Here is a 12,810-nt window from a genome sequence, read left to right as displayed (position 1 = left end):
TTGTTTGGAACATACTACTGTCATGACTCTTGAGCAGTACAAATATTTTGATACAGCCTTATAAATTATAATTGTATTGTTTAGACTGCAGCCGGAATATCAATTATAGTATTCTTGCTTACAGTAGACAGGATTCATAATCTATCAGTCAGTGGCATTATGATAATCAAAGTAAAAACCACAATGGCCAAGTACATGTAGTCCCTATGCTGATGGAGGTTGTCACACCTTGTCTTACATGTAATATACAGTTATGTACATGCTATGGCCACAATGCCCAGCCTGAGGCCCAGCCCAGGCAGCTTGCGAGAATGAAAAGTGTGATATAAAAGACAAAAAAATATAAAATCTTAGTCTGGGAGAGAAAATCTAATTAATTTGAAGTGTTCACATTGCAAAAATTTACAACAAACAATTTGATGAATTCTGAAACAATTTGATGCTCAAATCGATTAATCCCTGCCCAGAAACCCGACAAAACTGGACTCCACGCTACAATAGTGAGTACAGCTGTGTCTGAACTCTGCATCTGGCCTGACTGATTTTCCTCGTCATCTTAGATGTTCAGTCTACTTCTTACCAACGAGACGACGATACCTTCTCACCACTCCTGTAGTGGTGCCAGGTGATCTGTGTAAACGCGGACATATTTTCCGTTGTTCTCCATCTTGGCGTAACAGAAGATCTTCTTAGATGAGAGCTGGTTGGTTCCCAGTACTCCACACTCCATGATGATGTGGTACAGCTGGCTGTTCCTGACATGGAGAGATGAAAATTGTCACACAAAGATGTGGGGCAATAATCACATTCTCTGATAGTTTGTTTCTTTTTAGTTGAATCGAGTACTAATTTTCTTAGTCAATTAAACAGAAATCTGGCACAAATTTCATCAATGGTTTTGATATTTTCATACAGGTGGCAACCACCTGAATAAGACTGAGCATACAACCATTTGATTTTAGTTCTGCGACTAACACCTTTAGTTGTAAATTATTAAAGTAACTGACAAGTTCTATATTAAAGTCTTGTCTGGTTACAAAAATATCAACATGATTCTTGAAACAAATATTTCTTTGACATCACAAAATATTGACAGTGACATACCTGAAGCTTAGGTCAAGGGTGGTAGTCTGGTCATACAGTATCAGATCTGAATCAGGATTGTATGGCTGATATTCAGAACCTGACTGGATCTTTACAATGAAGCGTCTTCTTCCTGTTTTGTCAGGGGGAGTGCCTTGTCCGATGCCCTTCAACTCAGCATTAAAGGATCTTGAAGTAGTATAGCCATCCGAAAGCTGACTTGCGAAAAATTTCTGAGTTGTTTCTTCTGTAGAGACTCTGAAAGAGTAACCGCCCTGGATGATTTTACAAACGATCTTGTGTCGTTGCCAGTGTTGTAGTTGGCAGTCCTTTGAGCAGTAACGTGCTTTACGACACTTCCCACAGCTCATGGTCTCCTTGTGCTGGTCACCACAGAAGGCACATCCAACTGGGAGGCACGTTATGGCTGCTGAAGGATGCTGCTGCTTGGTGTCATTCCTTTCACAGACATTCCTGTCAGTGATGATAGGGGGGGCTATGAATGGCTCTCCTACCTCTTTGGGTAGCACTTTTAGCATCTTTTCTGTAGTTTCCTTGTTGAAGGTATTTATAATATATATAGCTGGACCTATGTGGTCTCTTATCACATTTTCATCAATCAGCACTCTTCCAAATTGGTTGAATCCAAACCTCAAGCCGCCACACTTGTTGGAGTGGACCAGGTTCCTAAAGATGTTTGCAGTGCTGTGTGTTTTAAGGAAAAGCCCCCAGCACCAGTTGTTGGCAATCTCATTGTCATGAAGGTCTATGGTACTGGAATCCACTGAGATCCCACTGGCACCATTATGCTCAATCCGATTTGCTTGTATTGTACATGTAAGAGCTGAGCTTTGGAGCACGATGACACCCTCTTCCAAGTTGTCATGAATATGGTTTCTAGCTACATGTGTAGTAGATGCACCTGGTCCCACGGTGATACCATGCATCCTGTTGCTGTGAATGTTGTTGCCAGTAGCTCTCAAAGTTCCTAAATTTGTAATAAAAGGAACCAGCATGTGACACATGAATAAAATAAAATGATGTAGGAGCTCTTGAATCAGAATGTGGATGTCATTTTCACCTTTGACCTTTTTCAGAATTTCAAATTTTTGAACTGCAAAGTGTGTTTTGTAGATAGTTTCCTTGGTACTACTATCACCTTGCAGACCCTACCCATGCATTAATTTTTTCTACAGATTGCATTTCAGGATGAACAATATCAGCATAAATGCTAGGAGTTGAGCATGATAATGTGGCCAATTGTTGAAAAGATACCAATGAACACATATTTTATTAAGAAAGCAATTTTTCTCATTAAATAATTTTTGTGATCTAATGTCAGGCACACTGTATTCAGCCTGATGCAGGTTTTTTTTGTGCATGCAACTTGTGGGTACTTTACAAATGTAATGTATACCAGTAGACTATGTAGCATGCATGTTTTACTTCCTTCACAATGTTGACTATTTAATCATGTTTTACCTCCATTCCTGACTTCCAGTCCAGACTGGATGTGTTTCGTCACTTCACAGTTTGTCACCACTGCATGTGAGTCTTCTCCTTCTACCAACAGACCTCCTCCTCCACAGTCTACGATGCTGCAGTGATCCACATACAGAGTACCTCCGAGAACCTATGGGTATCAACAAGCATGGAAAGGTTATGACTTTCATATAATTGTCTTTTTTTCATGTACAATGAAACTGACTACTTTATGTTGTCTACACAGCAAAATTGTGAATTTACAAATGTGCTACATGTAGCAACCAAGTCTGAGTGCAGTGTGCAAAATACCTGGTTGCCCGGGGCACAAATTTTACTTGGGGCAACCTATTTTTGAACCTAGGTAGCCTAGTGTGCTACCTGAATTTGAAGAATGTCCCCCCCCCCCAAAAAAAAATCATGCCCACTTGGCTTGCACCACTGTATCCGGCAGATACTTCTTAATTTTAGGTATTAATGGCTATTACTAGTATCAGTTAACTAATAAAGGCTGTTAGAAATATTGTCAAAGGCTTATGTATGTAACATAACTTAATTTGAGGAAAGTAGTAACTTATAGGTGGGGCAACCTAAAATTCTGATGGGCAACCTAATTTTGGGGGTAGGTTGCCAACTGGGCAACCTGGTACACTGGAGTGTATTATCAATGTAAGAGTTTCTGTCATGTTATGTCTGACATAAGGATGACCGATATGTTGTACCTCATATTCCATATTCATCCCTTAAAGGTAAATGTATCATCAAACGATCAACATCATCTGACGCAATTACAGTTACAGCGTATATTTATATGACGTTACATATTCTATCATATTAGTCTATACTATACAGTATTATATAGTAAATTAAAAAGCATAATAAATGCATTCCAACACACACCTGAAGTCCTGCAAAACCGCCCTTTCCCCGTATCTTACGATAACTTGTTGGTTGAACATCTGCCTCCTCACAAGAAGTGCTAGTGTCGTTCACACACCCAGGACCGCCCCAACAGTTTGGGTAATCCTTACAGCCTCTTCTTCCATTAGATGCCTGGCATCTGTACATTGTTGTGATGATAAAACCATTCTGTACGACCAGTTCAATACACTTCTGTGGAAAATGCAGGTTTTCAAGGTGACAGTAAACAGGCCTTCCAAGCAGTGGAAAACCAGTACATGCAATGGCTCCTTCTTTGCAATTGACAATGGTATACCTCTGCACACCCACAATCTGAACGTTGGCCATCAGACCCACCACTAAGTAATCCAGCGAGTAGTCACCTTCCTTTAGCAGAATGGTGCAGTCCTGTTTACTCTGCATGCAGGAAATCAATTCTGATGAAGTAGAAATTACTTTGATATTCAAGTTGTGAAAGTGTTTCTTCATCTGAGCATTTGTCCTGAATTTCGGCTCATGGTGAATAGCTAAGGCAGCAGCAGCTTTTGCTGCACCACTAAAATGACAGTAGGCAGGGTCTTTCTCGACTAGCTCTACCAGAGCAAGTGCTCTTCTGCAGTAGCCTTTTGCTGACCTGCTGTTCAACTCTATGCACTTGTCTGCATCTTCCAAAGACAGTTTGTACTGGTCCAGTTTCCAGTAACACAATGACCGATTGCTGTACAAGCGTTCATCAACGTTGTCACCACTGATGTTGATGGCCCTTGTGTAATAAGCTATGGCCTCTGAGTACTGTTCCTTCTTAAACAGAGCATTTCCTTGCTGACGAAGCGACTCTGGGTCTTCATTTAGCTTCTCTTGGCAATCTCCAAGCTCCTTGACATCTGCTTTCTCTGAGGCTCTGAATGACATTTCAGCATGAAGCATCTTCTGGTATTCTTCTTTAAGTGGAACATGCACACTTGTGATGTACGCCATGAAACTGTCGGTTACTTCTGTGTTGGCAACACACTCCAGTGTTTGGCTTTGTGCCTGGGTTGCTTCTGTGTGTTGCTTGTTCAAGCTCAGATACATGGATGCCTCGTGTGTCACTGCTGCAGCTTCTTTTGCCAGCATCAATCTGGAGACCAGTTCTTTGCTACTGAGTTTTGCTGTCATGTTTCTCCATACAGCACAAGCATGTCGTGCAAGCTTACCCCACAGCAAGAGTTTCCCAGAAGACGGCTCTTCGTTTCTTTGCTGTAAGACATCTTGTGGACTGCTTGTGTTTGAGAAAGCAAAGTGCAGCATCCGACAAGCACTTTGCAGATACTTAACTCTTTCATTATCACCAGAGCAACGACTGATTATGACCTCTTGGACCAGTCGATGAACAGACCAGGAATTTTTCCCGTACCTCTGTAGCAGTGAGAACTGGGTGAGGACTTCAAAAATCTCTTTTGAGCCAAGAGGAGACTCGGCATATTCTGCTAGTGGTGACTGGCTCACACAGGGATCTCCCTTATTGACCAGTTCGACTGGGATGTCGTCAGGATCCAGGTAGGCTGCGATGTTCATCATGGCACAAGCAGCTTCTGCCAACTTGGGGTCCTCACATTTTTGGATGTGTTGGAAATTGAGCAACCAAGTTGTGTGCACAGCCAAGCGATCTTTGTCGGTAGTGGACGTCACAGCCTTAACTTTACGTCGCTTAAGAAGTTTCAGTTTCTGTTGCTTGTACTGCTTCAGGTAGTCTTCAAAGGCACACTCTAAGACATTGATGTGAGCAGCAGCTTGCTCCAGTGCTAAAGGAAGGCCACCCAGTTCTCTGGCCAGTTCCTTCATCCCTGGTTGTTCCTGCTGCTGTGTTCTCTTAACGAAGAAGGCACAGGACTCGTCTTCTGACATACTCGTGAGTTCTACACAGTTATCCCTCTCAAATCCCATAGTCTCCATCATCTCAACAGCTTCTCTACGGGTTGTTATCAAGATGTGGCCTTTGGAGTTCTGCTTCCAGTGACCCTCCAGCAGTTTTTGTACCTCAGAGGAAACGTCAAATTCATCCATGTTGTCCACAATGAGGAGCCATGGCTCCTGCAGGGATGACAGCCATGCTGTTGTTCTGGCCAGCGTGTCATCAAAGTTAGAGCCAACTGTTCCGATGCCAAGTGCGATGTCATTCAGAGATATCTCTAAGGTCCTGTTGTTCTCAGCCGACATCCAATAGATTCCTCCTTGGTAGGTTTCTTGCAATCTCCACGAGTACTCAATGGCTAAGCATGTCTTTCCACAGCCCCCTAGACCGCAGATGGCAAGCTTTTTGTGGGAAATACCGCTTTGCTCAAAGATGTTAAATTTTGCACCTAGATCTTCTAGTTCCTTTTGGCGACCAGAAAACCACTTATTCCGATCAGGAATCTTGAACAACCCTGTGACTGGCTTTCTTGCCTCCCTATCTTCAGTGACTTGCAATTTTGCCAGGGACTCAGAAACTTCCTGTTGCCATGACTCCACACTACCTACCCTCTGCTCCAACTTAACTTGTCCCTTTTCAAGTGTCTGCAATCTTTCATCTTGGACTTCTTGCTCCTTTGCTACAGTAGAATTTATGTCCGCCTGTTTCTGTTGGAACTCTGTTAGACTTCTATCCATGCTATCTGCCTTCTCAGCCACTGCACCTACTTCTTTTTCAACATTTGCCTCCCTGTCTTCAAGAGAACGTACTTGTTCTGCAAGTTGTCCCTGACCATCCTCCAAAGTTGTTACACGGCCTTCAATTTCTGTGACACTCTGTCCAATGGTGTCAACATCCTTTCTTAAAGTTGCCTGACCATGTTCAAACTTTCCTTCTGTTTGAGCCAAGACTTCCTTCATGCTTTTAAGTTGTTCTACAAGCTTTTCCACTTCACTGTCACTTGATTCATTGTATTTGACAAGATTGCTCTGCATTTCTGCCACATCCTGTTGTACCACTCTCAATAGGTCCTTGTCAATGACTTGCCCCAAAATCAGCTGCACTCCTAGAGTTCAATCAAAGAAGCCGTTTGATATCATATCTGTGTATATATGTCAAGCATGTATCAGCTATTCCAAACAATTAGAGACAAAGTCCTCCATTCATTGTGGACATCTGCTTATAGTTGAAATGTGCATTATAATATTACATCTACTGGTATCAGAAAAGTGTAATAATTGTAGTTTTCAGATTTTTAAAAATCATGCAATCCACAGCTTCCATGTAACTTAAATATATTCTCTTTGGTGGCTCCTGGCCAGATCCTTAAGACCAGTTTGACCAACTCAAGTGCTGTCAACCTACTCTGGACCTACGCCACCTATTCTGTGGACTGAATAGATTCAAGAAGGACTGTAGATCTGGGCATACATGCTGGCAAATATGGAACCTAAATCTTCCACTTACCTCTCTGTTCCCAGTCCCTCAGATCCTGCACACATTTCTGTTCAGCTGCGCTGGGTAACTTCAGGGACTTCACCAGCATTTCCATCAGCTGGAAGCATCTAGTACATGTACGTAATACAAATTGTAATTTTTGTAAATAGAAAAAAAAGCATTTTGTACATGTTGGTTACTTATAACAGACATGTATACCACTTTGAAAATACAAGGCCTTGCACCCAAATCAGTGTGTCCTCGCTGCAAATATTTCAAGATTTACATTAGGGCAATTTGTGGCCAAGAAAGGTAGTGCTGTGTCAATAATTTGATTGGTGCCTAAAGAGTGACAAAGGTTAAAAATCTCATTGATACAAACTAAGCATCTGCCCCCACCTTAAGAAGTGCATCTGTGTCCAGTCACTGAAGTCACAGTGTGCCCACTTGTTCCTTACTTCACTCCGTACTTGAGACGCTGCGTCCCTGACATCTTGACTGAAGTCTGCCACATTACAGAGTAACCCCAACAATGCAGACATGTCACAGGAATCATCAAACCCTGTCATGTGTGCCATGAAGGGCTGTAGGAACAGCTTGGCAAAGTCTACGTGATTGGATACCCTGTAGTCATACTTATTCCCTGCGGCTCTGTGTCTGTTGTTGTTGATGTTACGGTAGTTAAGTTTGTGTCCTTTGTAGTCTTTTATATAATTATGGAATGTCTGAGTATGTAATATGTGATTTGAAGACTTCATGTTATGATAGTATTTTTGCATACTGGATTTGACATATTTCCTTAATGGAGGAGTTATGATTCTGTGGAGACAACATCCCACCACAAGATATCTCTTCTCAGCCTCTCTTAGGTCAAAAGCTGCAGTAGTTCCTGCTGGAAAAAAAGTAGACACTTAATTTACCTTTAAATTGCCATTTCCTCTTCTACAAAGTGGAGAATGGCCAAGGCAATGAAGGTTTCGATACAGTTGTAATGCTATGTATAAGGTATGTGATCGTTGAACTCTATCTTGTACTCACCTGTATTGCTGTTGACCACACACACAGTCCTTGGCTGGACCGGTAAAGTCAGATTAGGGAGCTGTATTCCGGAGACCGCCATACTTGAAAGTTCGCTAGTTACACATATTGTTGTTACAACTTTATGTTACATAACTCTATAGACGTCAGCTGAATGATATGGTGGTATCATGAGTCCCTTTAAGATCAAGGTCAGCCCGTTGTAGGAAACTCACAAACTCGCAGCACTAAAATATAATATCTAATATGGTCCTCTGTGAATCCATGCAGACAAATTTTGACGATGAAATTCGAACGCCTGGAACAGTGTGGAACGAACTTCCGGGTACTGCGGGATGCCTGTGGCTATTGACAGGATCGTCCTGTCAATAGCAGAAAATATTGTACTGCTGACAGGATCGTCCTGTCAATAGCAGAAAATATTGCACTGCTGACAGGATCGTCCTGTCAATAGCAGAAAATATTGCACTGCTGACAGGATCGTCCTGTCATAGCAGAAATTTGCACTGCTGACAGGACGATCCTGTCAATAGCCTCAGGCCAGAAAATTTGCACTATTGACAGGATGGTCCTGTCAATAACAGAAAAAATTGAATATACTGTTGACAGAATGGTCCTTTCAATAACAAAAAAAATGCACTATTGATAGGATGGTCCTTCCGTTTTTTTCACCCAAAGTTGGGTTGGGTGAAAAAACATTCCAGTGCAAAATAGAAACCCCGATAAAAACACGCCAAAAATAACCCAAAACCCAAACTTCTGCTTGGAGAGTAACATAACGTTAGAAATAAATGGAAAACATAACCTCGGCAAAAAAAAAGTGATTATAGTCGGGGCGCACCACTTACTACTTATCATCAAAGTTTTCTGCCGCGCCACTTTCGCCTTCATGGATAATGAATGAACAGTACAGTACTTTCTTCAGCCTCATAAATCATACGTAGAGAACGGACGAGAGAAACACTAGTAGCTCAGACCATTTCCTCTGATATGAATGTCAACCGTTCCATGATCAGACACCCGTGGAAATTATCGCAGTTGAAATAAGGGGCTAGCCTGGGTGCCATCCGTTTTGTTTTCGAAAGGCTATTAAACTCGCGACCCCAAAGCCATAACAGCTAGACTGATCATGAAAGGTCCGCAGGACCCGTTGGACTGGCGTACGTATAGCAACATGTTTTCTTGTAAAGAATGCTGCCTCTCAGAAGTTTAGGAAGGGTGTATTAATATAGAACAGGCTTTTGCCTTAGCTTACATGTTTGGACATGGCCCCCTTTTCGAAGGTACGGCGACCAAATAAAGTTAGATTGCGCAACTGTGTGACGCTTCATTTCTTAATTCGAATATGACGCATAATGTTAAGGTATGATTATAAGACAACAAAACATACTCTGAAAAACCTTTAAAATCGTTCTTTATCTATCAAATTCGTTTCGTTTTCGTCATTGGCCATCACGGTGGCGCAAACAAGGAGGGGTGCTCTTACAGGCAACTTTGAGTTTATCAGAAGAAAGTTTGATCCTGCGTGTCTGAAGTGTTTGCAATCATACACTGAAATAGGTCAAGGAAATCACCTTTAATAGTGAGATTTGAACAAAGCTTGAGCTCTAAATACAATATACACAACAGGGCAGCCGCCATTTGATGTTGGCGAGACAATCTTTAATACAACCATTTTATTTTCTAGGCCAATCCTAGATTACCTGACTGGTTTGTGCAAAAACGTTTTACGCAAGCTCTTGACAAATAATGTACATATGAAAAGACTATCTGAAGATTATTCAGAAAGCAATCTAATGTTTTGGCCACGCCTCGGGAGCGGAGATACACACACCTTACGTTATCGTCATCGCTTTGAACATATTCCGAAACCTGAGAACCGGTTACTGGTCAATGTTGGTTCCTGTTGGCCCGCTAGATAGTACAGTTTGCTGCACCCGAATGCTGTACCCTCCAGCGGACCAACTCCCCTGGCATCTCTCTATTTGACCGATTTCTACTCTTTCCAGCCGCCTCCCGAAGCCTGGTAGAGGCTAATCCCGGCGAGCCCGGCTACGATGGTCTGGATACCAGGCGTGATTGATATAGATATATACAAATAAGCCAAGATATGTCCACTATGAACAGTTTTATTTCTCATTCAAAGAATTCATTACAAGTTTTAACATGGAATATTTCTTATTTATTTATTGCAACATCTGGGTGTTAGGTTCATACAAACGAAGTTTTTTCAGGAAATTGAACTGTTCTGGGATACCAATGTATATATATTAACCTCGTGTGCTTGGATGTCGGCTAGACAATCTTACAACGATCTTACTTTCTAGGCCAATCTTAGATTACCAGACCGGTGTGTGTAAAACCCAAGCTCTCGAACAATAATGTAAACATGAAAAGAATATCTCATCTCTTAGTTTAGAACTTAATCTAAATTTTTGGCGACGCCTCTGGGGCGGAGCGTGAATGAGTAAGTAAGTATCATCATGAACGTTAAAAGTGATTGGGAACAGTGGTTCAAAAATTGCAGAACGTTTATGGCATATGAGCTAAAGAGCTAAAATATAAGCTCTGTATTGTTCTGTATTCATATTGTAGTTTTTGGGAGGACAACTTGTAAAGATGTAAATACACCTGTTTTTCCCTTCCTTCCACTTGTATGTTTGTACTTGTGGTAAATTCAAATAAACAAGAAAGCTAAGATGTCGAAGCTAGTCTTCAGGATCCAGCACAGAGGCCGTTTGCGCGCTGTCGGTTCCGTACGTCGCCGGAATCGCATGTTCGTCGCCTGCCTGTGTCGTTTCTGTTTCGTACAGGCGATTATTTTCCTCGCTCTTCGCGACGACAGTGGAAAACCTTGTCTCTGCCGCTGATGCGTAGAAGGTGACTGAATCACCACCGATATCTTCATCTGTAATATTCCAGTACTGGTGCGGAAGAGATGCTGGTCTTGGTGCGCTGTTTGCTGTATTGTCTGGGACTGTCCTAGGCCTGTTACGGAGAAACGTGTCAATTGGAAGTGATGACGGTCGATGCTGGTCTCGAATGGTGTCGGCGTCTGGGATTTCACAATAGCGGGCTTCGTCTGTTGTCGGGTCGCGAGTGTAGTTCGCGAGGGCGTCCGGAATTTTCCAAGGGGTCCTGGTTTCGTCCGAATTTGGAACGGATCCGGAATCAACTAGGGCGTCCGGAATTTCCCAATAATGGGGAGTGGGAAGTTCATCTGTTGTCGGCTCGCCAGTGGAGGCTACAAGGACGCCCTGAATTTCTCGAGAGTTGCGGATTTCGTCCGAATCCGGAACGGAGTCAACTAGGGCGTCCGGAATTTCCCAATAATGTGGAGCATCAAGTTTTCCCGGGGCCGGTTGTTCAGTGGAATCTACGAGAGAGTCCGGAATTTCCCAATAGTGCGGGGCATCGAATGGGGTGTCACGAGAGCTTCTTCTGTTTCTATTTGCAAAATTATTAGGCACTGAAAACTGACGTTGGAGATGCGTACATGTATGCAGCCTGTCAAAGATTCGCATGTCCTGGAGCGCCACAACTGGAAACGACGAAGCTCTTCCTCTTGCATTTATATTTTTCATCGCCATAGATAAAGTTGGTTGACCTTGGTTGTCTGTATGGAAATGAGAGTTTCTGCCATTGTTTCTGCCAGCTAACTGTCGTTTTCTATACACGTAGGCCAGGGTAAGACCAAGGCAAAATAGACCCACTGCGACCAATGCCAATATGAATCCCAATGTGACATGTTGTTTTTCTGGACGCTCATCAGGATCTAATGTTCTGTAAGGCAACGTTTTTCTTGTGGTGGTTGTGTCTTTTAGATTAAAAGTAGTTTTAGTCACCATTTTTCTCGTGGTTGTGTCTTTTAGATTAAAAGTATCTTTAGTCTCCATTGTTTTTGCGGTTGTGTCTTTTATCCCAGTGGTATTGTACGAAACTGTACTGTTGTCGGTAGTATCGTGAACTTGGTTTTCCAAGCACGTTTTGCCAGAGATGACTTGTGTGGGATGAAAAGAGGAAATTGATGCCTTGTCCGGTGTAAGCGAAAGACAGGTCACATTTCTTATTTCTTGACCTCGAACGTCATTGAGTCGCCGTCTCATACCCTCTCGAATATTTGAACTGTTTTCCGTTTCTGTCGACTTCTCATCGAATATAAGTGCCGTATTTGCTCTTGTGCTATTTCTGTATGTCTGGATATCCGCAGTAACAAGTCGAATGTTGAGACTAGCCTTCAGAAGCAACTGTATTCCTTTTTCCTGCTTCCAGGCAGATACACACTGCTCCTTGGCAGTCGCACCTGCTTTAGCCAATACAATAACGAATGGTGACACAAGCATTGCTGACTTTGGGAGAGTCGCCGATCCATCCATTGCAGGTGCAGAACAAAAGTCGTTAGCCCCTAAAATATCATCTTTGGATTTCCTCTCATTCCACTCTAGTAGGTATTCGTTGTCGTGGCCATATCTTTGCCCTAAACAGAGAATGGAGTTTTCAATAACCGCAGATATTTTTCGCATTTGGGAACTAATGTGAAGAGAGAGACTCCACTGTTTTGTGATATCAATATCGACGCTGTGTGTATTTGAGAGTTTTATGGTCAGCAATGACATGAGCTCGATGTTGTCAAAACCATTAAAAAGCTCCGGAGAGAGACATGCCTGTACCAACCTGTTCCGGCTTACGTCCACTAGGCGAAGCGTGTGCTGGTTGAAAGATTGAAAGGTTCTACCGTGGATTGTTTCGATGCGATTGAAGCCCAGGACAAGTTCCCTTAGCTCACGAAGACCTACAAAACTAGAATGGTCTATAAACGTTAGCTGGTTTCCCCAAAGTACCAACTCCCAAAGGCCAATGAGGTCTTGGAAACAACCTGTTTCTAGGTGTGAAATATGGTTGTGCGCGAGGGACAAGGTGCTAAGATGTCCTAAACC

At 42.5% G+C, this 12,810-nt stretch overlaps 2 protein-coding genes across 2 annotated transcripts; both read right to left on the bottom strand.

Annotated features, from left to right (window-relative positions):
- Window positions 1–467: 467 nt before the first annotated feature.
- LOC109462771 lies at window positions 468–7,721 on the bottom strand. The gene is made up of 6 exons (XM_019759363.1): window positions 7,235–7,721; window positions 6,866–6,963; window positions 3,466–6,464; window positions 2,566–2,716; window positions 1,105–2,071; window positions 468–755 (listed from the first exon to the last, which is right to left on the bottom strand). The coding sequence occupies exons 1-6, from the start codon at window positions 7,612–7,614 to the stop codon at window positions 602–604; spliced, it is 4,749 nt and encodes a 1,582-aa protein (XP_019614922.1). The 5' UTR covers window positions 7,615–7,721; the 3' UTR covers window positions 468–601.
- A 2,860-nt stretch (window positions 7,722–10,581) lies between these two features.
- Window positions 10,582–11,721, bottom strand: LOC109462700. The gene has a single exon (XM_019759260.1). The coding sequence runs from the start codon at window positions 11,719–11,721 to the stop codon at window positions 10,582–10,584; it is 1,140 nt and encodes a 379-aa protein (XP_019614819.1).
- Between the last annotated feature and the right edge of the window lie 1,089 nt (window positions 11,722–12,810).

The sequence above is a fragment of the Branchiostoma belcheri genome, unplaced genomic scaffold (assembly GCF_001625305.1).
Source record: "Branchiostoma belcheri isolate BF01 breed outbred unplaced genomic scaffold, Haploidv18h27 scaffold12, whole genome shotgun sequence".
Lineage (NCBI taxonomy): Eukaryota > Metazoa > Chordata > Leptocardii > Amphioxiformes > Branchiostomatidae > Branchiostoma > Branchiostoma belcheri.
Note: the sequence above shows the minus strand (reverse complement) of the source record. Positions and strands in the feature narration are given on the sequence as shown.